Source organism: Molossus molossus, unplaced genomic scaffold, assembly GCF_014108415.1.
Source record: "Molossus molossus isolate mMolMol1 unplaced genomic scaffold, mMolMol1.p scaffold_m16_p_19, whole genome shotgun sequence".
In the NCBI taxonomy this organism is placed as follows: domain Eukaryota; kingdom Metazoa; phylum Chordata; class Mammalia; order Chiroptera; family Molossidae; genus Molossus; species Molossus molossus.
In genome coordinates, this window is record NW_023425354.1 from 39,455,117 (window position 1) to 39,480,573 (window position 25,457).

Here is a 25,457-nt window from a genome sequence, read left to right on the forward strand (position 1 = left end):
TACAGAGTGGTAACCTAGGCTCTTATTGCGTAGGACCAAGTTTGGGAGGTAAGTAAACAATATCTGAGAGATAACAAGTTAAATGAGGTCACAATCACAGTAGAAACACTCAGCATAAGGCCTGGCTCCAGATAAGCGCTCAATCAATGTCAGTTCTCTTCAATCATTCACTCATGATTCATGAAACAACTGAAGACCTCTTTGTTGCACAGACAGAAGAGGCACTCTGAATCACACCATGTAAGAACGAAAGAGTCACACAAGCAAGGAATCATTCATACATTCAACAAACATTCATTGAGCAACTCCTGAGTCTGGGCACTATGACAAGTCCTAGAGATCAAGAGGTAAACAAAACTTAAGCCTTGCCCTCAAGGAGCTCACAGTTTAGTAAGAAAGATAAACATAGAAACATCGTAATACAATGTAATGAATCCTAGAATAAAGGCATGTCTAAGTAGCTATAAAAAACATGGAGGAGTGCTTATTTCTATCTGAGGGACAGAGTTTGGGATTAGAGATTTCATAGGAAGGCAGTACTTGAGTTGAGACTTGGAAGTTAAGAAGGAACTTCCAGGCAGACCAAGGTGAAAAGAAAAAGAAAGAAGCAAGGGAGCAGCACATAAGGCAGAAATATAAAAACATCTGGTAGATTTGGAAAACATTTGGAGAATCAAGGTATTTGGTCACCAGGACACCTTAGGAAAGATAAGGGAGGAACTGCAAATAGTTTCCTCTCCTTATTATTTTAAAATCCTCATCTGAGGATATGATTTTATTGATTTGAGAGAGAGAGGGAGAGGGAGAGGGAGGAGAGAAAGAGGGAGGGAGGGACAGAAAGGGAGAGGGAGAGAGGGGGGAGAGGGGGGAGAGAGAGAGAGACAGACAGACAGACAGACAGACACAGACAGACATTAACTGCCTCCCATATATGCCCCAACTGGGGACTGAACCCACAACATAGGTATGTGCCCTAACTGGAATCAAACCTGCAACCTTTTGGTGTATGGCATGATACTCCAACCATCTGAGCCACCCAGCCAGGGCTCCCTGTCCTTATTTCACTCTCAAACTGTCCAAGTGAAAAATACTTTTCAGGCAATTTGTGCCCTTGGATTTTCTTCAATAGGGAAACATTTTAAAAGGCAGCATTTTAGAATGACAGGGTATTATCAAGGCTTCTCGGCCTGTTCATTTCAGTAGTCAGGCCCCCTTCCATACCTACATGGTGAATTATAGTCTAGATTTCTTTTGATCTGTTTAACTAAGGTATGAGGTATGCCACCTCTAATATACCCTACCCTCAACTGAAAACACCTTAATTTAATTTAGGAAAACTGGTGTTTCCACTGAGGTATAAATATTCACACAGTTAAGTGTTTGTTATATAGCCCAATTGGTGTGGCTCAGTGGTTTGAGCGTTGACCCATGCACCAAGAGGTCGCCAGTTCGATTCCTGGTCAGGGTACCTGCCCAGGTTGTGGGCCCAATCCCTAGTGGGGGGTGTGTAGGAGGCAGCCAACCGATATGCTCGCTCATCAATGTTTCTATCTCTCTCCTCCCTTCCACTCTCTCTAAAATCAATAAAGAAAAAATATTTATAAAAAAAAATTTGTTATATAATTTTCAACACTTAACATCTTGCTGGCTCTAACACCCACTGAGAATGATGAGAGCACTGTGATTTAAAAAAAAAACCCTCCCAGAGAGTATGTTTTTTACTGATTTTAAAGAGAAGGGAGAAAGAGAAACATCCTGTATGAGAGAAACATCAATCGGCTGCCTCTAGTATGTGCCCCCACCAGAGACTGAACACGAAACCTAGGTATGTGCCCTGACCAGGAATCGAACCAGCAACCTTTCAGTGCACGGGAGGATGCTCAAAAGGAGCCACACCAGTTAAGGTAGAAGTGGTGTGATTTTAAAGTATGGCTGCCACCAAGTGGCCATTTTTGAAAATTGCTGGTTTCTCCGGGCACATAGGACAGTCCATGTGATTATTTCAAAAGAGAAAAATCAGTTTACATATAGGTATATAGTGCTGGGCTCTCTAGGTTAAATGAATGAGAGGATTTAATGGTTTATGAGAAACAGCTTCAACACCACCAAATGCTCTTCAACAAAAGAAAATTTCTCCGTTAATCTCTGTGGACACATTTTAGCAATTATTAAGTATATAAAATATGTTGGTACTATATTAACAGCAGACTGGAAAAATAGATTTAACTTTTTTTTACACCTCTACCTTCATCTCAAGGCAGCTCTAGGAAAGGGGCCATCTAACAGGAACAGATGGTACAAATGCCAGGCAGTAACAGCAGAGCACATCTAAATTTGGTGGGAGGGGCTAAAGAATGGTTATCCTCAGGAGAACTAGAGATTTGCAGTTTGAAGGCCTACTATGGGGTTTGGCCTCCATTATCCTGTCATCCCTCCTTAAGTATTAAAATGTACAACCACATTCACTACTTGCTAAGACACCACAGACAAGTCTTAGGGGCTTTAGTGTCCCTATCTGTAAAAGTGGGACCATGACCCTCTGTTATCCCATGAAGGCAATCAGAAACCACCATCATGCCTGAATCAGGTTGTGACTCACCTTCAAGCTTCTTCTTTTGACCGACTGGAGCACGCGGCGGTTAGGAGGGTGCTTCTTGTGAATTCGGTTCAGGAAGTCCACTTTGATGACGTGCTGTGAAATGGTGTCCTGGAAACGGTCAAACACCTGGCACCGATTACTCAGTGTCATATTCTTTTGGTTCAGCTAGAATCAAAGCAGAAACACTCCTGCAGTAAACCTCAAAAGACATCCCTCTCCCAACTAACTACTGTCTAGGTTCAATGGGCCAAATGGGGTTGTCTGTCAGGGGCTGGTATGTCGATACTACTGTCAGATGGCTGGGAACATGCATGAGACTTTCAGCCCTACCCAGTCCAACAAGGGAAAACTGGTACGTTCCTATTCCCTAAAGAGGATTGATGAGGGCAGGAAACAGGGAATTAGCTAATTTTGGAAGTGACCTTCCAAATTCAGCCTCTGAGTCTTCTGTCCAGTGTTCAGACCACCCTTTGTCAGTATACCCTAAGAGAATACAAGTTTCCAAGGAGATGTAGGCCTTGGCCCTCAAGAGATCCAGACTCCATTCCTGGCAAGAGACTCTCTCCCACAGGAAGAAGGACTGTTTCTTATACTGGAGTTTGGCTGACAGCTGGGATCAGCACCAAAATCCTGTGTACCCTGCCCTATTCCTTCTCCATAGTACCAGGGAGCACTAGTGAATTCATCTAGATATCATAGTCTTATTCTATCAGAGGCAGAAAACCTGGGACTGCTCTAAGAGGCCAAAGGGAGGAAAGAAAGAAGGCTGTGCAGCAGTATTTAGAAACTATGCCACATTTACTCTCTACAACTGGCCCCTATATTTGAATTCAAAAGAAAAAAATGTATGGCAGTTTCCTAATTAGTAAATGAGAAAAAACCCATAAGTGGCTAATAAAAAATTACCCAATTAATAATTTCTCATCTCCTGGAAAGGTGCCCTTTAAGATTCATATTTGGGTAAACTGTTCATGGTTGCTTTTTTTTCCTGGTTCAGTAGGAGGCAAAAAATACTCTGAGCCTCAGAGAGAAGTTTCCTCCGAGATAAAACTTCTAAACAGCATTAGTCAAATGAAGATAACAAAGCAACTATTTTCTTCCATGTGTGCAAGTCTATAACTGAGGTTCCTCTCCGTATCAAGTGGGGAGCATTGTCATGCTGAGGGCCAACAGTGGTTATCAGCATTTGATAGGCGATGTCTTATACAATAACATTTTTAATCTGTTCTTATGAGGGAGCTGTTCCTTCTGAAGCCCTCTTCTATTCAATCTTGTGAATGACTATTCTAAGTGCCTACAAGGACATGTCTTAAACCTCCTTTGGAGATAGCAAACGATGGTTCTGCTCTAGCCCCAGGAAGCGGACTGGAAAATGTACCCAAGACTCCTGGGAAATAATACCCTCACAACATTCATTAACAAATTATTTACTCAATACCTATCAGTGTTATAATAACATGATTATAAAAAATTGAAATAAGAGAATGGAAAGAGCCTCATTTGGTGTCTAGGACAGATCAGGTGTTCAATAAATGGTTGACTGTCTGGAATACCATTATACCCATGTCAATTCTCCAAAGTTACTGGGCAGTTAGCTAATTCCTGAGATATGAGAATAACTATTTTAGAATTTTCTTAGTTTGTTCCCTCTAAAAACAAGAGGTAGGAAAATATGGAAGCAACTACTGTGAGAGTATTTATTTCTATGAGGTTTGATCTATGATAACCCATTTTAGAGTTGTAATATCAATTGCTTGATTCACTCTAGAAGAAATTATTCATGAACAACCAAGTGCTAGTGGATTAAGTCTGCCGGTGCAGCTAAAACAAGGCATTATGAGAAGAGGCAAAATGCACAGCTGAGGCATGTCAAAATAATCAGAGTTGAGTAGGATGGTCTGCAGAAACCAGCATTTGAGAGATTATAGTGAATTTTGATACAAAGCTGACCTTACTATGCTTTCTACCCAATCAGTCCACACTCCAGCTGTGTCTGCCGAGGACTGAAGGGACACTGCTGTGCTTACCACCACATGTTCGATGTGATTTGGACACATCCATCTGCCCAGGGGCATGGCAGTGAGTGGTGGCTCGAGGCAGTCCATGTGGAACAGAAGGGGACAATAGTCACACTGGATGAGAGGGGCCACACGACAACTCCTGCAAAAAAGAAATATGGGCCATTTCTGTGGCAAGATGGGAGAATTCATACCAACCCTGCACTGTGGAACAACTCCCCTCCTTAATCCTACCAACATTTTCCTACATCATCCTCTCCCAATGATTCAGTTACATTCCTGACTAGAAAGATGAATGAAGTTACAGGCTACCACCAGGCTCTCCATTATTCTCTCTTCTAAGAGGATTGTGTCTTGTCAGGAAGTGAATGTTTACTTGGAGTACAGCTAAAGTGGCTATCAGAGCATGAATGGTCAATGCTCAGTACCCACTAGGGGAAGACAGCCAACTCCACTCTGATCTTTCTAACTCCTTAAAAAAAAAAAAAAGGCAACCACTTTACTAAAAAAAAATTACTAGCAACCTTTCTAAAATCTGTTATAGCAAGAAATGTTTAGCCCTGGCAGGTTGGTTCAGTGGTTAGATCGTTGGCCTGTGGTCCAGAGAGACCCGGGTTTGGTTCTCACTAAGGGCACGTACCTTGGTTGCAGTTTGTCACTGACCCTGGTTGGTTGTGCAGGTGGCAGCCACTTGATGTGTCCCTTTCACATCGATGTTTCTCTCTCTCTCTCTTCCTTTCTCTCCCTCCCACTCTATCTGAATAAAAAAAATGAAAAAATGGCTTCCAGTGAGGATTAAAAAAAAAAGAGAAATGTTTCTTCTGCATGAAGCACTCAGAAAAACTGATAACCAGAGAGAGTTGTGCTGGGAAAATGATTCTGTAATGTATTCATGTAAGCATAATGAAAGAGAGAGTGCTTAAACAAATGCCAATTATTATTTGTAACTATGACGCTCCTTGGGTCCTCAAGATGCACTGGAGCCATTTTGGGCCTGGCTCAGAGTTCTGCTGCTCTACTATCTTGTACCATAGCTTTTGCTGTGGAACATTTCTTTTTCATATTTTTTTCTCCTATTATCCTGTCATCCTAACACATCCAAACAAGTCCATTTTCAGTGATTGAAGCAGCCGGTTCCTGTCGCTGAGGAGATCCTATCTGAAGAAAACCAGTGTCCCAGGGAAGCTACCACTGCAGCAACCTAGAGGCTTTTGGAAATCATCCAGTCTGATCAATACTAGCTACCACTACTTTTTTTTTTTTAAATCCTCACCCGAGGATATTTTTTCCCATTTCTCTTCAGATAGAGTGGGAAGGAAGGAGAGAGAAATATTGATGTGAGAGAGACACATCGACTGGTTTCCTCCTGCATGAACCCGACCAGGGCCAGGGACTGAAGTACAACCGAGGTATGTGCCCTTGGCCAGAATCTAACCCATGACCCCTTGGTCCATGGGCTGATGCTCAAACTGCTGAGCCAAACTGGCCAGGTACCTGTACTACTTTTAAACTAATCTTTAGTGATTTAAAAACTATCTGTTGTTTCCAAGGACTTGGGTCTCTGCTGGCCAGAATTCTTCCTGATAGCTAGCGTAATTATTTCGTATTTCAGTTTAAGTCCAACTTCTGTTCTAGCCTCTATAAACACAATTTACAGTACTGTAATATTTTGATTTTTAAAAAAATTTTAATTATCAATTTTGAGAGAGAAAAAGGGAGACAGAGAAGACATCGCTTTGTTATTTCATTTATTTATGAATTCATTGGTTGTACCTTGTATGTGCCCTGACTGAGGATCAAACCTGCAACTTTGGCATATTGGGATGATGAGCTACTAGGCCAGGGCACCAAGTACTGTGATTCTTCTAGAAATTTATTGTTAAGATAGTCAAGGCTCTGCCTGGTGGGTGTTGCTCAGTGGTTGAGAGTCGACCCATTCGTAAGCAGGTCACTGGTTTGATTCCGGGTCAGGGCACATGCCCAGGTTGTGGGCCAAGTCCCCAGTGGGGAGCATGCAGGAGGCGGCCAGTCAATGCTCTCTCTCTCTCCCTCAGCTTTCCTCTCTAAAATCAACAAGAAAAAAAAAATTAATAATAAAAAAAAGATATTCAAGGCTCTGATCAATTAGTCACACTCAGTTGCTCTGCTCTCATATCATCAAAATATGGATTATCTACATTTAACATACATGGTTTGAAAGAAGTGATGAAACAAAAAACATCATTTGCTGAATATAAGGAAGAGTCCCTTAGTATGAAAGAAAAATACCTGTTACATGTGAAGCAGACTTTGACGGGTAAGGGAACAAGACCATTATGATCTAACTCATGCTGGGTCTTCTTAACATTTTTCCCTGTGGTTTCCTCTTTTCTTCTTCTTTTGCTAGAACCTAGAAGAGAAATTGGTGGTGCTGAACTTTCTCTAGGTGCAGAGTTCCTGGCCTGAGATATGGAAACAATAGTAAGTGAAAGGAAGAGTTCTCAGTAAAAGCATGTGCTATGGGCCTAGACATGGATCTCTTTCTGAGGCCCCCTGGTCTGGTTTCAAGTGAGAAAAAGAATTAGATGGGAGACTGAGACATGAACCTTAATCAGAAGTCACTTGTTGTATGGCAGAAACACATCTAAATGTTTTGGAAACATAAAGCGGCCAAAAGCCTAGGTTAGACACTGGCTTTATAAGAAATATAAATAGGTCAAAAAGCCTATTCTATGGAGGTGGCTGAGGAAAAAAAGTACAATTTCACTGCATTTTAACAGAAAATAGAAAATCTTTGATCCTGTAGGCATCCTACTGACCAGTAGGTTTCTTAAGCCTGCCAATTTCACTTTATCTGGAAGAAGAAAATAAGATCTAGAAGCTTCATTGTATCAAGTAGAAGCTATGACTTAATTAAACAAACAAAAAAACCAAGGAGGGTAATTTGGTAATATCTATCAAAACTAGAAATACATAGTTTTGACCCAGGAATTCTAATATTAAGAATTTATCCTACAGACACATACTCACAAGTATATTATGATGTATTTACAGAATTATTTGTTGAAGCACTATCTATAGAAACAAAAGATCAGGAAAAATCTGAATGTCCATTAACAGGAAATTAAATAAATACACGGATCATTATGTAACTATTAAGCAAAACTGAGTGATGTCTATATTAATATGGAAAAATCTCTATCCAGAGCACATTGTAAAGTAAAAAATAACAAGGTGTAGAACAGTATATCAAGTATGCTATTTAAGGGGGAAATAATGAGCATATTATATTTGCTTACACATGCACAAAGAAATTCTAGAAGGAGATATACAAGAACCAAAGAGTTGTTATCTATGAGGGGTAGGAAGGTGGAGATTAGGCAAATGGCAGACAGAAGTGGGAGGAAAATTTTTCATTGTAAGACTTTTTATATTTTTTTTACTTTTGAATCATGTGAATGCATTACCCCCCCCCCCCTTTTAAGTGATACTGGGAAGGGTGGAAATAGAAAATTAAACAAGCACTGTAAAAGCTAAAACTTTCAAAGATCTCTACAAGAAGAACCAAGAGCAGCATGAGACAGTGGCTACACTGACAGTGACCCCTTAGGCAGCACTGCCCTTTGGAAGCTGGGGTGGGGGAGGGGATATGGTTTGGCTAACCTGGTAGTGCAGTGGTACAAGTCAGTTCATTGGGCAACTGGAATTGGGTGGGGTTCCGCTCCATGGCGGCAGCAATCAGCAGCTCAAAGGGCCGCCTTAGCTGGGGTTGCACATAGTCTGGCTCTGCTGCCACTGGCTCCTCATCCACATCAATGATGTCCTCGTCAACGTCGTTCTGCTCAGAGGTGGGGGTCTCTGTGCTGGCATTGGATGTGGGTGTGCCAGGCCGGCTGACTCTCCTCTCCAGGATCCGGGCATGGGCAATAGCCTTGAGTTCAGTTTTGCTAGCTGATCTGTCCAACAAGTCAGTGTCACTGCTGGGGGATGTAGTCCGTTTGCCGGATTTGTCCACCAGTCCATTAACATGGCCCAGCTCCTTTTTCTGCTCTCGCTTCTGTGCAAATGAACAGGAGGGCCCATCACATAAAGTACCACAAAATAGAAAGAGATGGATGCTGCAAAGTCCCAGTAGGCTACTAACCAAAATTATGAAAAGTCACAGACTCATCCACCTGGGGACTTGGAACATAGTTCTGTTAAAGTTGACAAAATTATAGGTGAACTAAAGCTGGCAAAACTATCGTAGCAGGGAATCACCAAAAGGCACGGAAAATTGGAAACAATTATACAAATCACACATCAAGTCATGATATGATACACAATATCTCTATATACAAAGTAGAGGGATAAAGGAATAAACAATTAACACAGCGAGAACAAGCTCAGTGAGAGTGAGAACAGTGAGAATAACACAGTGAGAACCAATGAGATCACCGTAGTTTGCCTTGGAGCAGCATCCTGACCTCCTAAATGGTTTTAAGAACTTTGCTCAAACTAAAGTCTGCAAAAGCAAAGGTAAAATAGGCAAGCAGAGCTCCCTGTCTGGGGAGACTGGGTGCTGGCCTGGAAGGTAACTATACTAGAAGATGGAAGGGTGGTGTGTGGAGGGTAGGGATTCAGCAATCATCATGGTGGCTTTCAATGTTTCAAGTTTACTAGGACTGTGAAAGCAATACTTCTTTGATAGGAAGGTGGAGAAATGGAAAAAGACTAAGTGTACTCAGTAGGACTAGATGACTGACAATACATTTTCCTCCAGGATTCCAAATAGAGTGGTCAAATGAAACTTTCACACTGGTCTCCAGTCAAGAGACCTGGAATCTTGTCCTAGTTTTGCCACTGATTTCCTACGACCTTGGGTACCTCAGGCTGGTGGGCAGGAATTTCTCTATCTGTAAAGTGAGTCTAGTAAAACCCCTCTCTTCCTCTCAGGGACATCGTGACAATAGAGGGTCATATATTTGAAAGGGATGACTCTGAGTTGGGAAAATCTAACCTCTACTAGGAATAGGGCCTGAACATCAGAGGTTGATGAGGCCCAGAGGATGTATCATTTCAATCCACTTCAGTGTAACTACAAGAGGCCAAAGTGGGAAAGAGGTAGTGGTATTGGAAAAGACAGATTTGGCTCTGGTAGGCAAAGAGGGCCATCTGAGAGCAGGTCAGAGTGGAATTTCAGAAAAAGCATACTATGTTAGAAAAAGAGCATACTATAATCCCTAGCAAGTAGTTCTGCTTCTAGAAAATTGAAGAAGAGGTAATAGAGCTTTGGAGTGAGACAGAATTTGGTCCATATCTTGCTGTCAATTCCTTTGAGTCCTTTGAAAAGTTATTCTGCATTTGTGAGCCTCAGTTTCTCCCTTTCTAAAATGGAGATACAACCACCAGCACCCAAAAATGGCTATATAGATTAAATAAGGTAAGATACATAAAATATCCAGCAGATGATGGGCACTAAAATAACATTAGTTCCTCTTCTCCACCCTCTTTTTCTGGCCTCACCTTTTCTCCCTCAGCAGTTCCCAACCCTTTAATGTCCAGCTTCTTTGAGTGGCAAGTTTCTGAAAGGCTTCCTGGCTGGCAGGTGTCTCTAACTGGCCCTGCTCTAATCTAACCGAGGATGCACAAGAGGCGATCTTGGGTGGTGAACAGGCTGAAGGATAGCCTGTTTTGTGGATTCTAGGAGAAATCAAACTACAGCTGTGGTTAGGTGCTGAGCTGGCCTTGGCCTGCTTTTTAATAGGAACCCTTGTGAACACAATGAAAAACAATGTCTACCTAACTGTTTACCTTCTTCTTAAAGGCTGAAAACTGTTACACACATAAACCACAATCTCTGAATCATCTCATCCTGTTTCGGCAACCAAGGAAGTCATCATTCATTGTGACATCATGTTCAGGGGCAGGAGAAAACAGAAGTGATGTCACAACAAAGGAAAGTTACTTGGTGTATAATCAGTGTGGGGGCAGGGCAGGGCAGGGGGCAGTTACAATTCCCAGACAAACTGTAATCCACAGCCTATAATTTGAGGATTGGTTCTCTCATAATCTGAATGGAAACACACCTACTTCCTTTTTTGATAAGGGAAAATTTAGCTTTTACATTCCACAGAAGCTCTCTCAAAGTAGAAAATAACATTCTCAAAGCCAGTACTGAATTACCAAAGCTAAAGGAAGGGGAGCTACAGAGAGATTAGGCAACCTGGGGTACAAGTAGGTTCAAAGTCTCCCCCCTCCCCCCACCTACACCTGACTAGGCCTTTGGATACCACTGACTTATTTGTCTTGGGATGAGGGAAATCCTTTTTCCATCAAGCTGGAGAAGCAGCCTGCTTTTTCTTCAGCCACTTTCAGCCATGGACATAATTGCCACATTCAGGCCACTTACAGGAGGTCTACAAGGAGATTAGACTACTCCTGTCACTAGTGAATGAACATGGCTTAGTAAATTAACACACCTCTTCTGCCCATTTCAGGAGCCCATGTTTGGATTTTAGGCCCTATTGGATTCCAAACAGTCACCATGAAGAGAATGTGGGTGATTCCAGGGCTGGAAGAGACAAGAAGAAGGGACAAAAATACCTTCAGGGACAGGCCATCTTAGCTCTAGAATATCAGTACTCTAGATCCGGCATTCTGAGCAAAGCCTTCAGAAAGCAGCATTATTACCTTTCGACGAACAGTGCACCGGTGACACATCCACTCCCCAGGAGGCAACATCTCTTCACTCAGTGGAGGGTTACTGCAGGGAAAAGACAAGGGCAAGACTAAGTAACTAACTGATCCTTTGAAGTAACGGAAAAAGCCTAGCTAGATCTGACACAAAGCCACAGGTACCTCAACTCCTATTTTGGCCAGTCCTACAGCACTGCTAGGGCTCTCACATTTTTCAGAATGCTTACTTGGCATCATTTACAATAATCTAAAGAGGGAGCATCCCTTCCCATATCTTAGAAAGAGAAGCCAAATCCAGAGTTATTAACATTAGGCTTACAGGGAAGATAATAAAGAACTAGTTTGGGACCTTGAGTCATTTCCAATAAACTCACTGATAGGCCCTTCACACTCTTTTCAGTCTGTAGTATAAGTCCAAGCTCTTCCATCTGCTATTCAAAGCCTTCTAAACATGGTCCCATTTCATTTTCCAGGCCCCCGTCAGGTGCCCTTCTGCCTAGTCAGACCGAAGGCTTGCTATTTCTTCCTCTAGAACACTCTTCCCTTGGAAAGCCATGCCTGTGAAAACCCTATTTATCCTGTAAGGCCTGCCTCAATTAGTCTATAGTAAATTGAAGATGGTTGCAAATTCTTCGATACTCTTTCTATCCAGAGGTAGTCCATTTCCTTCTCCTTGAATTGGGTTTGTCTTGTGTCTTGTTTTGACCAACAGAATGCAGCAGAGGGGACAATGTAACTTCTAAGGCTGGGTTCTTAAGAGATCTGCAGATTCCATTTTTACATGCTTGGAATGTTCCATTTCAGAGCCCTGCTGTTGTGCTGTGGGAGGCTACACAGAGGAGACTTAAGGTACTCCAATTAACAGCTTCTGCTGAAATCCAAGCCAAAAGCCAGCACCACTACTGCTTATGTGATTGAGTCATCTTGGACCATGCTAGCTCAGTTGAGCTTCCAAATGACTGCAGTACCAGACAATATCACATAAAACAGAAAAACCACCCAGCTGAGCCCAATCAACCCACAGACTTGTGAGAGATAATAACTAGTGTCTACTTTGAAGCCACAGAGTTTTGGGGTAGTCTGTCATGAAACAATAGAATACTGAGGACAGCTCCTCCATGTGTTCTTCCGGGATTACTCAGACATCCTAGATGCCTGGCTGCATGGTTCTGGTTCATTTCTGGTACTTCTCATGCTTTCCTTTTTGTGATAAGTCTCTTATTTCTTTCATTAGAGGGACCAAGACAAGCATCGAATCTACTCCCTCTTTGTATTTCTATAAGAGGTTTTGTACATAGTAGTCACTCAGTAAGTCAATACTGAATCAAAATTATAATTGTGTAGGGCTAGCCTTACTGATTCTCCAGGTCATTGATTTCCATTAAGGTTACACCAAGAGCCATATGAGACTTTATTAAATGCTTGGAAGGGTACTACAAAAACACTAGAGTGTTGAATATATAAGAGCTCTCCTTTAAGTCCCAGGGCTTAATGCTATCCTGTTTGATCATACCTAAAATAGTACTGGGTTGGCAAGTTTTCCTAGCTCCATGCTCCCCTGGAGCCCTCAGCATGCATGTCAGGATGTCCAGCCTCACTGTGCTCCCTTTCTTTCCTGTTACCTTGGTGTAATCACAGGAGGATCTGTATCAAGGAAGCAGAAAACTGGAGGCACACTGGCCTATGGGGATAGGTCTTTAAGCCCGGGGGGACCACAGGTGAATACCACCTGTTAAAATCTACCTTTGTTCTCTCCAATGTATTTCTGCATAGGCCACACCCAAACTAATGAAATGCCTGAATGTAATTTGCAAAGGCCTACAGACTCTGCTATGCTTCAGCAGCTGTTATATTAAAATTAACTCTGAAAAGGCTGTCACTTTTGATTCTGTTTTTCATCATTTCTTTTCATCATGGCTTTGTACCAAGATACCCTACACCACATGTAAAGCTGAGAAGGGCAAGGCAAGGTGGTACAGGCTTAGATCTTTTACCAAAATGTAAATGGCTTCCTGGCCACCCTTCATGCTTCCCCCAATTTATTTCCAACCCTGCTGGCAGAATGATTTATTTAAAATACAATTCTGATCAGATCACTTTCCAAATTAAAATGCCCTTCAATATCACCACATACATTACAGAATAAAGCTCGAGCTCCTCAGTACTCTATGTAAGACCCCTGTAGCCAGAACTCGGCCTCCTTCTCCAGCTCCATTAAATCTGGTGGCTCCCTACATAGCCCATATTGTTTCTCAACCCCGTCTCTGCTTATTCCAGAGCCACTGCCCACAACTACCAAAGCTAAGTCTTTCCCCACTCCTTCACCAGGTGGACTCATCTTTTAGGGGCTCAAGTCAGGATTTACCTCCACGAAGCTTTCTCTGACAGCCCGAATCCCTATAGCACTTTTGTGCCACACTATACTGAAACTATTATGTACCCAAATCCCTTCTCTATGCCTCATTTACCTTTGTACTTCCACACTATACATAATGCCTGGAACACAGTAGGTACTCAATAAAGCCTTATAGAAATTGGGAACACTAAAAGAATGAGCTTATAGCAAGTGAAGGTAACCCCTCCAAAGTCATGAAGAAAGGCAATGCAATTGGGCAGATACTTGTTTTGGTGGTTAAATCACACATAAAATTACTTATGTCTTCTAAGTCATAAAACAATAAGAAAACATCACTTGCAAATCTGAACATCCTGAATCACCCTACTCTACTTATTTTATTCTCCTTTAAACAATTTGATTTCTTGTTTCTATTTTTACATCCTCAACTGAAGAGATTAAAAAATATATATGTATTTTAATTAATTTTTAGAGACAGTGAGAAAGAGAAACATTGATCAGTTGCCTGCAACCTAGGTATGTGCCCTGACCAAGAATCAGCCTGCAACCTTTTGGTATATGGGACAACACTCCAAACAACTGAGCCACTCAGCCGGGGTGATTTCTTGTTTCTCACTTTCTCTTTTTTTTTGTTAATCTTCACCCAAGGACATTTTCCCACTGATTCTTTTAGATAGAGTGGAAGAGAGGGAGGGATTAAGGGAGGGGTGGGGGGGAGAGGGAGAGAAAGAAACATGTGAGAAAGACACATTGACTGGTTGCCTCCCATGCAGCCCCAGGTCAGGGATCAAACCCACAACCCCTCAGGCCGAGGGTAGATGCTCTACCCACTGAGCCAAACCTGTCAGGGCTCTCTTTCTTTTTTAAATTGATTTTGAGAGAGAGAGAGGAAGGGAGAGGGAAGAGAGAGAGAGAGAGACAGACAGACAGACAGAGAAACACTATTTATGAATTCATTGGTTGATTCGTATGTGTTCTGACCAGAGATGGAACCCAAAATCTTCCTGTATCGGGACGATGCTCTATCAACTAAGCTACCCGGCCAGGGCCTTGTTTCTCTCTCTTAATACAGGGGTAAAATACTTAATTTTTTTTTTTAATCCTCACCCAAGGACATTTTTTCATTTTTTGTTCAGACAGAGCGGGAGAGAAAGGAAGAGAGAGAGAGAGAGAGAGAGAGAGAAACATCAATGTGAAAGGTACACATCGAGTGGCTGCTACCCACACAACCCAACCAGGGCCGGGGACAAACTGCAACAGACACATGCCCTTAGCGGTAACCGAACCCGGGTCTCCCTGGACCGCAGGCCGACGCTCTAATCGCTGAGCCAAACTGGCCAGGGCCTTAAAAATTTTTATTAAGAGGCTTTCTAAAGCAGCGCCTGGTTGGTTTATAAGGATCACTTTTAGAGATGCGAAGTTTAAGAACACACATTTTTCAGAATTCTAGATTATGGCCATAGGCTCCTCTTGTCTGCCCTAAAGTGTGGGATGATGACTATGAGTTTAGGGATTATGCAGGGATGTCACAGCATTATCTCCAGGATGAATACAGAACACTTAAAACAGTAAAGCCTTGCTGGGATTTTGCTGCTTTCTTAGAGACAGAACATACATCTTGAAATAAATTTTAAAATGTGGTTACCTTGAGAGAAGGTAGTAAAGTAATATTTAAGATGAGATTGAAAGGGAAGGAAGGTCTGTTTCTAGAAAACGATCATCATAGGTATAGCAGGAACACAACTTTCTCATAACGATGTTTCCTCTTTGCTACTAGCCTTCTTTTTAAGCAATTTAGAAGGCAGTTTCTCAACTCAAAAGAAAAAGGATTCATGAAATGCCTCCAGGAAAGACAGACCGTTATTGGGGTAAGAAGCTCAGGAACTAGTTCTGGAAAAAGGCTGTTTTACAAATAGACTAGTTTCATTCCATATCAAATATTGTCAGCAGGGAAAGGATTCCAGGGAGAAAGGAGATTCTACAGTCTCAGGGGACTCAGGTCCATATCTACTTCCCCACCTAAGCTGCCCACCATAAAGCTCCTACCTCCATAAGAATGATGTATCCATAAGTTTAGTGTGCAACTTTGAAATAATTACAGGTATACCTCAGAGATATTGCAGGTTCAATTCCAGACTACTGCAATAAAATGAATATCATGATAAAAAGTCATGCAAATTTTTTGGTTTCCCAGTGCACATAAAAGTTATGTTTATACTATACTGCAGTCTTTTTTAAAAACACTTTTTAGCCCTGGCCGTTTTGGCTCAGCAGTTAGAGCGTCAGCCTGCGGTCCAGAGAGACCCAGGTTCGGTTCCCACTAAGGGCACTTACCTTGGTTGCAGTTTGTCCCCGGCCCTGGTTGGGTCGTGCGGGATGTGTCCCTTTCACATCGATGTTTCTCTTTCCCCTCCACCCTCCCACTCTATCTGAACAAAAAATGGAAAAATGTCCTAGGGCGAGGATTAAAAAACACACACAAAACTTTTCATTTATTGATTTTAGAGAGAGGAAGAAAGGGAGGAGGGAGAGGGGGAGAGAGAGAGAGAGAGAGAGAAACATTGATTTTGTTATTCCACTTATCTATGCATTCATTGGTTGATTCTTGTATGTGCCCTGACCAGGGATCCAACCCACAACCTTAGCGTATTGGCATGATGCTCTAACCAACTGAGCTACCTGGCCAGGGCTATACTGTAATCTATTAAGTATGCAATAGCATTGTCTAGGGAAAAAAACTATACACACACACACACACACACACACACACATAAATGAATCATTTAAAAAAATGCTAATCATTATTTAAGGCCTTTAGCGAATTGTAATGTTTTTGCTGCTGGAGGGTCTTACCTTCAATTTGTTAAAAAACAAACAAACAAAAAACCCCCACATTATTGCCCTGGCCAGTTTGGTACAGTGGTCAGAGCTTCGGCCAGTGGACCAAACAGCTGCCAGTTTGATTGTGGTCAAGGGCACATCCTGGCCCTGGTCGGGGTTGTGTGAGAGGCAATCAATCGATATGCGCCTCACGTCAATGTTTCTCTCTCTCTCTCTCCACCACTTTATCTGAAGATAAATGGAAAAGTATCCTTGTGTGAGGATTAAAAACAAACTAACAAACAAACAACAAACATGGTATCTGTGAAGTGCAATAAAGTGGAATGTAATAAAACAAAGTATGCCTGTACATGTATGCCAGTCTTTGAAATCATGATATGCCTGTCAAGAAAAACAAGGTTCTGTCCCAGCTCCCTCTCTTCCTCATATATCAGTGAAGATAGGGTCCTGAGGGCCATTCTCTACTAAAGGAAATCATTAAAAGCTAAAAGTCAGGTAATGCTGAAATTATTCTATCAGAGCTTCCGCTGCTCAGCAGTGAAAACCATAAAAATACTATAATGAGCTTGTGCTGCTTGTAAGGACACTTCCTAATCACTAGAGCTTAGAAATAGCACAGTGATAATCTCATCTTACATATAGACAATGTATTACAGTTCACAAAGTGTTTTCTCAGCTGCTCTTATTTGATTTTCACCACCATACTGTGAGAATTAATTGTGATTCCCATTGCACAGATGATGAAACTGACTTATCTAAAGCCATGAAGCCAATAAGCAGCAGAATTAGAACCCAGTTTCCTGGCTCTTTCAAATCTTGAGTCCAAGCTGTTTTGAAAGAACTTTCTGTAGTCCTCTTATCTCTGGGGAACACAGTGGAATATCCATCAGGGTATCTTCCTCAACCTCAAGGTCAAGCATTTCCTTCTTCATCAGTCAGTATTTACTGAGTTCCCACTGCTTACTAACCAATGCCACACCGGAGGTGCCACATTGAAGGAAGAACATAAAGCAAACAAAGTTATGATCTATCCCATCAAGAAACACAGCCCTAGCCGGGCCAGCGTAGCTCAGTGGATTGAGCATAAGCCCATGGACTGAGGGGTCCCAGTCGATTTCCAGTCAGAGCAAATGCTCAGGTTGTGGGCTCAATCCCCTATGAGGGGAGTGCAGGAGGCAGCCAATTGATATCTCTCTCTCACATCGATACATCTCTCTCGCTCTCTAAAAAAAAAAGCATTTAAAAGAAAAAAGAAACACAGCCCTTTTTAAAAAATTAATTTAGCCCTAGCCAGTTTGCTCAGTGGTTAGAGCGTCGGCCTGTGGTCCTGAGAAACCTGGGTTCGGTTCCCACTAAGTTGCAGTTTGTCCCCAGCCCTGGTTGGGTCATGCAGATGGCAGCCACTTGATGTGTCCCTTTCACATCTCTCTCACCCTCCCTCCCTCCCTCCCTCGCTCCCACTCTATCTGAACAAAAAAATGGGAAAATGTCCTCGGGTAAGGATTAAAAAAAAATTTAATTTTTTTGTAATCCGCACCCAAGAATAATTTTCTATTTATCTTCAGATAGAGTGGGAGAGAGGGAGACAGAGAGAGAAAGACATGGATGTGAGAGAGACACATCGACTGGTCCGGGGAAAAGTCGCAACCGCCGGTACGTGCCACTGGCCGGAATCAAATTCATGATTCCGAGTTGGTCCGCGGGCCAACGCTCCAATTGCTGAGCCAAACTAACCATGACTAGCCCTTTAAAAAAAAAATCCTCACCTGAGCATATTTTTACATTTTTTTTTTTTTTTTTTAGATAAGAGTGGAAAGGAGGAAAGGGAGGAAGAGATAGAGAGAGAGAGAAATCGATATGAAAGAGATACATGGAATTGGTTGTCTCTTGCATGACCCCAACTGGGGCTGGGGATCAAACCTGCAACCCAGGAATGTGCCCTTGACCGGCAATTGAACCCTGAACACTTTGGTCTGTGGGACAACACTCTAACCACTGAGCCAAACCGGCCAGGGAATGAAACATAGCCTCTGGGGAGAGAGGATCAAAGTCATTTGTCCACTCAAGCATTTATTGGTCATTTATTTTATGCTAGGCAATATGCTAAGTGGCGAGATTTCACATGTGGTCCTTGCTCTCAAGGATCACAGGCTAGAGACAACGTGAAAAGGACAGCTGGCAATGAGACCATATGCAATCAATTACAAACTGATTCTTGTCACACAGACCTATATAAGACTCACTTGCACTCTGGCCAGTTTTGCTCAGCGGTTAGAGCGTTGGCCTGCGGTCCAGAGAAACCCGGGTTCGGTTCCCGCTAAGGGCACGTACCTCGGTTGCAGTTTGTCCCTGGGCCTGGTTGGGTCATGCGGGCAGCAACCACTCGATGTGTCCCTTTCACATCAATGTGTGTGTGTGTGTGTGTCTCTCTCTCTCTCTATCTCCCTCCCTCCCTCCCTCCCACTCTATCTGAACAAAAAATGGAAAAAAAGTCCTCCGGTGAGGATAAAAAAAAAAAAAAATTAAAAAGACTCAATTGCTCATGGATGCCAAGCTCAGCAAACAACCCCAGAAGTTTGGTCATTAGGTACCTGAAGGTGACAGTGGCCTTTTCCCTACTCTCTTTCCACACTCCAGAGCTATTCAGCAAATAATTCAGCCAGTGATTCAGTAAAGATGGTGAAGTTAAGGTTCTCAAGGTGTTCAGAAAGAAACTATAGTTTTAGAAGCAGGTATATTTCTGCAATTTAAAAAACTACTTGATAAAAGGTTGGTTCTGGGAGTGGAAGCATTTTCCTGAGAATAGATGCTGAAGTCCCTCTAGTACACAACAGTATTTGAACCTTTAGATTCCTTCTAAGAACTGTTCAAGTCTTAGGTGGTGAGTCCTGGAATAGCTGTCTTTGATATGTGAGCAGGCCTGTCTTGGGAAACTGGTAGCTCTTTATCCAATAGGCCAAGGACCTCTATTTTCTGGCTTCAAAAGAATATGGCTAGTAGTACTTTGAGACAGGCACTCTTTCTTTTTAGAGAGAGAGTGGAATGGAGGGGAGAAGGGGGAAAGAGAGAGAAACATTTATATGAGAGAGACACATTGAATGGTTGTCTACTGTATGTGTCTCTACCTGGGCTGGGGATCGAACCTCCAACCCAAGTACATGCCCTTGACCAGGAATAGAACCTGAGACCCTTTGGCACGAGGGCCGATGTTTTAACCACTGAGCAATGCTGGCCAGGGCCAGACAGGCACTCTTCCTCTATGGTAAAGAGAGTAGTACCTCATGAGAATAGAGCTACTGCAGAGTATCTTCCCATCTTCAGGGCTTGCGGATGTTTTCTTCCAGATCACTTTTTTTTTTTTATCCTCACCCGAGGACATTTTTCCATTTTTTGTTCAGATAGAGTGGGGGGTGGGGAGGAGAGGGAGAGAGAGAGAGAAACATCGACGTGAAAGGGACACATCGAGTGGCTGCCACCCGCACGACCAACCAGGGCCGGGGACAAACTGCAACCGAGGTACATGCCCTTAGCAGGAACTGAACCTGGGTCTCTCTGGACCACAGGCCTACGCTCTAACCGCTGAGCCAAACCGGCCAGGGCCAGATCACTTGTTAAAAAGTGCTGGACTGCAATTTCTGGCTAGCAAGTGCCTGCCTGTTCACTGCTTTCCAATTTGCTATTGATTTTAACCACTACCTGATCTTAAAGACATCCTGCTAGCTATAAAATAGTCCATAACAATAGAGATCTAAATCTTAGAGATTATACAATTAAAAGATATGTGTCTCTGAATCTGGTGTGGCTCTCTGTCAGGCCTAAGAGGGCCTATAAACTGTTAACAGTAATATCTGTATACAAACCAATTAGAAAGTTGGTCAAGGACATTAATTTTTCAAAACTAAAACTCCTACAGCCAACCTCTGCAGTAGGACTCTAGCATTTAAACTCCCATAAGCAAATTCAAATGACCTGTCTCCATCACTGATGAGGGTCATAGGTCTCTTTTGGGAGTTACTGAAGGGAAACCCACAAATACACACCTCTCAGTTAACTGTAAAGCCTGCAATGACAGACCTCTCCATGTCAAATATTCAAAGCCTGGAGCCAGATGACCCCAACTACAGCTAAAGGACAGATCCAGTTTTAATTGAGAATGCCTCTTTCATTCACTAATGAGGCTGCAGCTCACCACTGCAGGTGGAAGACATTGGTAGTTGTCATGGTTCTTGGCTCTCTAATTAAGAGGATCTATTTCAAGTCATACACTAGTATGGCTGATCTGAGTCTAACCTCACTCATCTCCCTCACTTATTAATGCATGTGAACCTGCACGACATTAACATTTACTTCAGATTTAGTCCCCACCAGTGGGACCTGTTGCTCTGCATTAATTATCCATCCGGTACAAGCAGTTTTTCAATATGGAACTGGAAGGGATATAGGGAAGGGGAACAAAAGAACAAAGGGATGAGGGGACAGGTGGAGGAAGATAGAAAATCAGAATGACTGCCTTTGATTTCAAGAACCTAGTTTTCACATTACAACACGCAGTTGCATTCTGGACTTGTTTTTAAAAATACGTTAGGGCCCAGCCAGTGTGGCTCAGTGGTTGAACGTTAACCCATGCACCAAGAGGTTGCTGGTTTGATTCCCGGTCAAGGCACAGGCCCTGGTTGTGGGCCAAATCCCCAGTGGGGGTCATGTAGGAGGCGGCCGATCAATGTTCTCTCTCATTGATGTTTCTATCTCTCTGTCCCTCTCTCTCTAAAATAAATAAAGAAAAAATATATTAAAAATAAATAAAAATAAATTAGGTTCCTGATGTATAGCTTGCAACTGTCCTTCCAGCTGAGTGACACTGACATTAAAAATTGTTTTTTTAAAATTGCTTTTTAGAGAGGGAGAGAGATAGAAACATTGATGAGAGAGAACATCGACTGGCTGCCTCCTACATGCCCCCCACTGGGGACTGGGCCCACAACCTGGGCATGTGCCCTGACTGGGAATCAAACTGGTGACCTCTTAGTCCATGGGTTGACGCTCAACCAGTGAGCCACACAGGCAGGGTGACACTGACATTTTAAAACTTAAGCCAAAGGCAGCCAGAGAGGTATGAAAATATCACTTAACTAAACCAAAAGCTTTGGTGTATGTCTTAGGATAAAAGGAAGCAAGTGACAGAAAATATTTAAGAAAGAACACACTCCATTTTCTCTTCCTGAACTGACAAAATATTCTATTTAACACAAATATTTAATAGGAACACTATGCAGACAGCATATCTGTACACAATATGCCAACAGCTCTCCATTTGGGTTCTCTCCTAAAAGAGGTTAGTTGCATGAACTGCTAGAGTTCCTCCTGTCAGAACCTATCATTTGCCAAGCATCAGATGTTCTCTAGCCATATATGGCAGTTTTAGATGAAATAAAATATCAGTTAGACTAAGAAAGACCTCACTGGCCTCCTACCATCATCTGTATATCACCTCCCTTTTTTGGTGGTGGTGGGGTGTTCAGCAAGCAAACAATATCACTGAACAGTTTCAGTTTTTAATTTCACAGTTCATGGGTCCCATTCATCCGAGGTCCACTACCAGATAAAAATCACACAATTTTATTTAAGGGCATTGTGTAATACCAACTGCAAAAGACAATACCGTACATGTTCAGAACAGGACTACTCCTGCAGACTGGCCCTGCTGCCCTTGGTCAGCTCAGGAAATATGTAGATACTAGCCAAAACAGGAGTAAAGATGACTGCTAGCAGGACTACAATCAGGTCTCAGCCTCCATAAAGGGACCTATGATCACAGAAAAGAAGCCTTTTATAAATTGAAACTAGCTACTGTCCTGGAAAACCTAAGAGATCCTGGGTAAAATTTAACTTGAAAATATCTTTTAAAATGTAAATTAAAAGCTGTACTAATACACCCAAATTTAAAGGTCTATGTTTCAAGGGAACAAAATTCAATGAAATTTAAATGCCAGCAGAAATAGTAAGCTTCCTCTGGATACTTGTGTGGTCATCAGCTTTTATCTTCAAGTATGGTCTACCATTCAAAGGCAGGAAAGATGATCATATTGAAGGATATTAGAGAGAGAAAAGGTGGGAGTGTGTGTGTGTCCCTGAACCCTAATACCTTACCCTCCCTTTCATCCCAGTTACTGACTCAAATACGGCTAATGCCACAAAATAAAAAGTACAAGGACTGCTGGTTTTTCATACAAAGGCTTAGTAGCAATGTTAACAAAAAGACCAATGAAGTGCCAGGCCATTACAAATACCCCATTGAGAAACTTAGCTAGTGGCGTCATTTCCACAGGCATATAATCCTTTCAAACTAGCTGACTGTGCTCCCAAATTTTATTGTCTTCTAAGTAAAGCTGGCCTGTAACATCCTCCCAGTGAAGGACACCTGGAGAAGAGGGTTACAAGTTTGTGCAAAGAAAGGAGGGAGAGGAAGGGTAGAATACTAACAGTTATACCAGGTGTTTGCTTCTGCTAACTTCTCTATAAGCTGAGCCTGGGTGCTACACGGCCTGATCTATTACTGGTTTGGCTAATCTTGCAATCCTGGCTTCTCTAGAATGGAAAATGGGCTGGCTATAAACATTTAAAAATGGGCTCCATTCATTCACCTCATGACAGATTTAGCTCACCTGTTCTGGAAGAGTCAACATTCTGGCCTCAACAGTCACTTTGTAAGACTCCTAGGGAACATTCCATTGGAAATAGAACGACAAAACTAAATATTATTCTGTGCCTAAATTTTAGTGGACTATCATGAGCAAGGTAACAGCCAGGCCACACGATTCTTGCAGACACAGCTCAGGGAATCTGGAACAATTTACATCTTATAGATATTGAATTTAAAATCCTACAAAGGCTGGGAAAACTAAAAAAAAAAAACACCAACAATGTCTTTATTTGAAATCCAACTAAATAGTAGGGCAAAAGTAGGTTAACAGTTGTGAGTATGTGAAACAGAGTTCACTCTTGTATTATTATTTATTAATTAATATTTTCTGAACAAACAACTCTAAACCTACTTTTGCTCCACCCTGTATATAGAGAGCAGGTTTCTACTTAAGACCCAGCTACTTTTCCCTAAGGAGGATTTCTGCTTCATTTACTGACAAGGTCTTCTAAAAAAAAATTAAAATAAAAATAAAAAAGGAAAGAGGCAAAATAATGTTATTATTGGATCAAAATAGCACAGGGTTACGTATTCCCTTCCTCTTTTACCCTTACCTTCTCCCCTCCAATTTTACCCATAAACCTCAAAGCTCCCCCTGCCCTACATGACTGAAGTAATCTCCTGGGCACGCTGTCAAACTGTGCCGTCGTGGTTTGATGCCACAGCTAAGTGCTGACTTGGGCTGCTGAAGCCTTTCAGTTATACCCCCAGTGACCTATTTAGAAGTTGAACATACTTCTCAGAGACAGAGCATGATGATTTTTCCCTTTGGCCCAGTTTTTTCACAGATGGTCCTTAATCAAAGAACGATCACCCTAAAGACCTGAATGTGTGCACAAAAATGGTAAGATTTGAGGAAAGCTTGTGTGTAGTAAGCACACAAGCCTTTGACATGAGCTCTTTCCTATAACTTAAATTACAGACACTTTTCTTACTCTTCAGCTTACATCAACACCTACAAACTACAGCCTGCAGTCAAAAGATGTCTGATATTATAAAATTAGGCGTTAGAATGGCTGTCATCTGTGACAGGCAAAACTAAGAGGACTGCAGAGGGGTAAAGCAAAATAAAACAAAACAAAACAAAATGTTTATCAATTAGTGACAGAATTCTTCCTAATTTAAGATTCTCTTTCAAAAATGTCAAGATCAAAGAAAGTTGAATGTAGTAAATCTATGCATGGAACTATGAAAAGCTATAGGCTTATACACATTTAATGAGATTAATGGTATATAATCTTCATAATGTATTTTAACCAATAACTGATGACTGTCAATGGAAAAAGTTCACTGTAGAGTTTCCTTCTAATATTTCCAGAGTTTTATTAAAACCAAGAATCAGTAGAACTCTACTGATTTAATTCTCACATTCGAATGTGGGAATTAAAAAGCTACAGGCTCACCCTGGCTGGTCTGGCTCAGCAGTTAGAACGTCAGCCCCCAGACCAAAGGGCTGCAGGTTTGATACCCAGCCCCGGCCAGGGCGTATGGGAGGCAACCAGTCCATGTGTCTTTTTCCCATCAATGTTTCTCTCTCCCCCACTCCCACTCTATCTAAAACTCAATGGAAAAATATCCTTCTTGGGTAAAAATTAACAACAACAAAAAGCTACCAGCTCATAACAGGAGCCCATGACTGGTGGAAAGCAGAACAAGAGTAGCTCCACAGTGCCCAGTTTGTAATGCAGAAACTTATCTAAACTCATTTGAAGTTCTGTACATTTCACTAGCTTCTCTGTACAAAGGCAGACAAGAGAAAAATAATACTCAACATATCTCTGAATATCACAGTTGGATAGAAGCCTGTAAATGTGTTTGTATTGCCACAAACAGGATTTCACCTTGGAACTCAAGCTTGCTAGTTAATTCTGAGAGGTTCCTCCATCCCTACCTGGTCAAGAGGTGAAGTGGTATCTTTGGGTTATATAGTTAAATTCAAACCCTGCAGAAAAGTCCTCTTTTGCTCATTCAGGCTATTTCAAAAAGTGCCTCATGCAAAGCCCAAATCAGTGGGAAAGTTTGATGCTTGGTTTAGGCATAGAGTTTTCCCCTGCCCTGCAGTCACTCTGTCTTTTGTCCTTTCAAGACTGGGAAACATCTTCTGAGAGATAAGCTGTATAATTTGTGAGAAAATAAGGGAAGGGCAAAGATTAAACACCAAAGTTATTAACATACAGGAAAGCAAATGTAATTAAGGAGGAAAGGAATGGTCACTGTGTTTGCGTTAACAGAGGTATCATCCATTTGGAAGAATCCAGACAATTTCTGTTCCCCAAACAGTGTTTA

The 25,457-nt window shown here is 42.0% G+C and overlaps 1 protein-coding gene across 7 annotated transcripts in view; it reads right to left on the minus strand.

The window, feature by feature from the left end:
* Nucleotides 1-25,457, minus strand: part of PHF12 (PHD finger protein 12) — a 43,525-nt gene that overhangs the window by 8,408 nt on the left and 9,660 nt on the right. For 4 of the 7 annotated variants that reach the window (XM_036269838.1, XM_036269837.1, XM_036269835.1 and 1 more), the window contains 5 exons: nucleotides 11,269-11,341; nucleotides 8,260-8,653; nucleotides 6,886-7,006; nucleotides 4,627-4,759; nucleotides 2,600-2,764 (listed from right to left, as the gene is read on the minus strand). In XM_036269838.1, the coding sequence (XP_036125731.1) occupies nucleotides 2,600-2,764; nucleotides 4,627-4,759; nucleotides 6,886-7,006; nucleotides 8,260-8,653; nucleotides 11,269-11,341 (886 nt within the window). Of the gene's footprint in view, nucleotides 1-2,599; nucleotides 2,765-4,626; nucleotides 4,760-6,885; nucleotides 7,007-8,259; nucleotides 8,654-11,268; nucleotides 11,342-15,676; nucleotides 15,770-22,135; nucleotides 23,372-25,062; nucleotides 25,285-25,457 lie in introns of those variants that run through there. The other 3 variants (XM_036269840.1, XM_036269842.1, XM_036269841.1) reach the window with 3 other exon arrangements.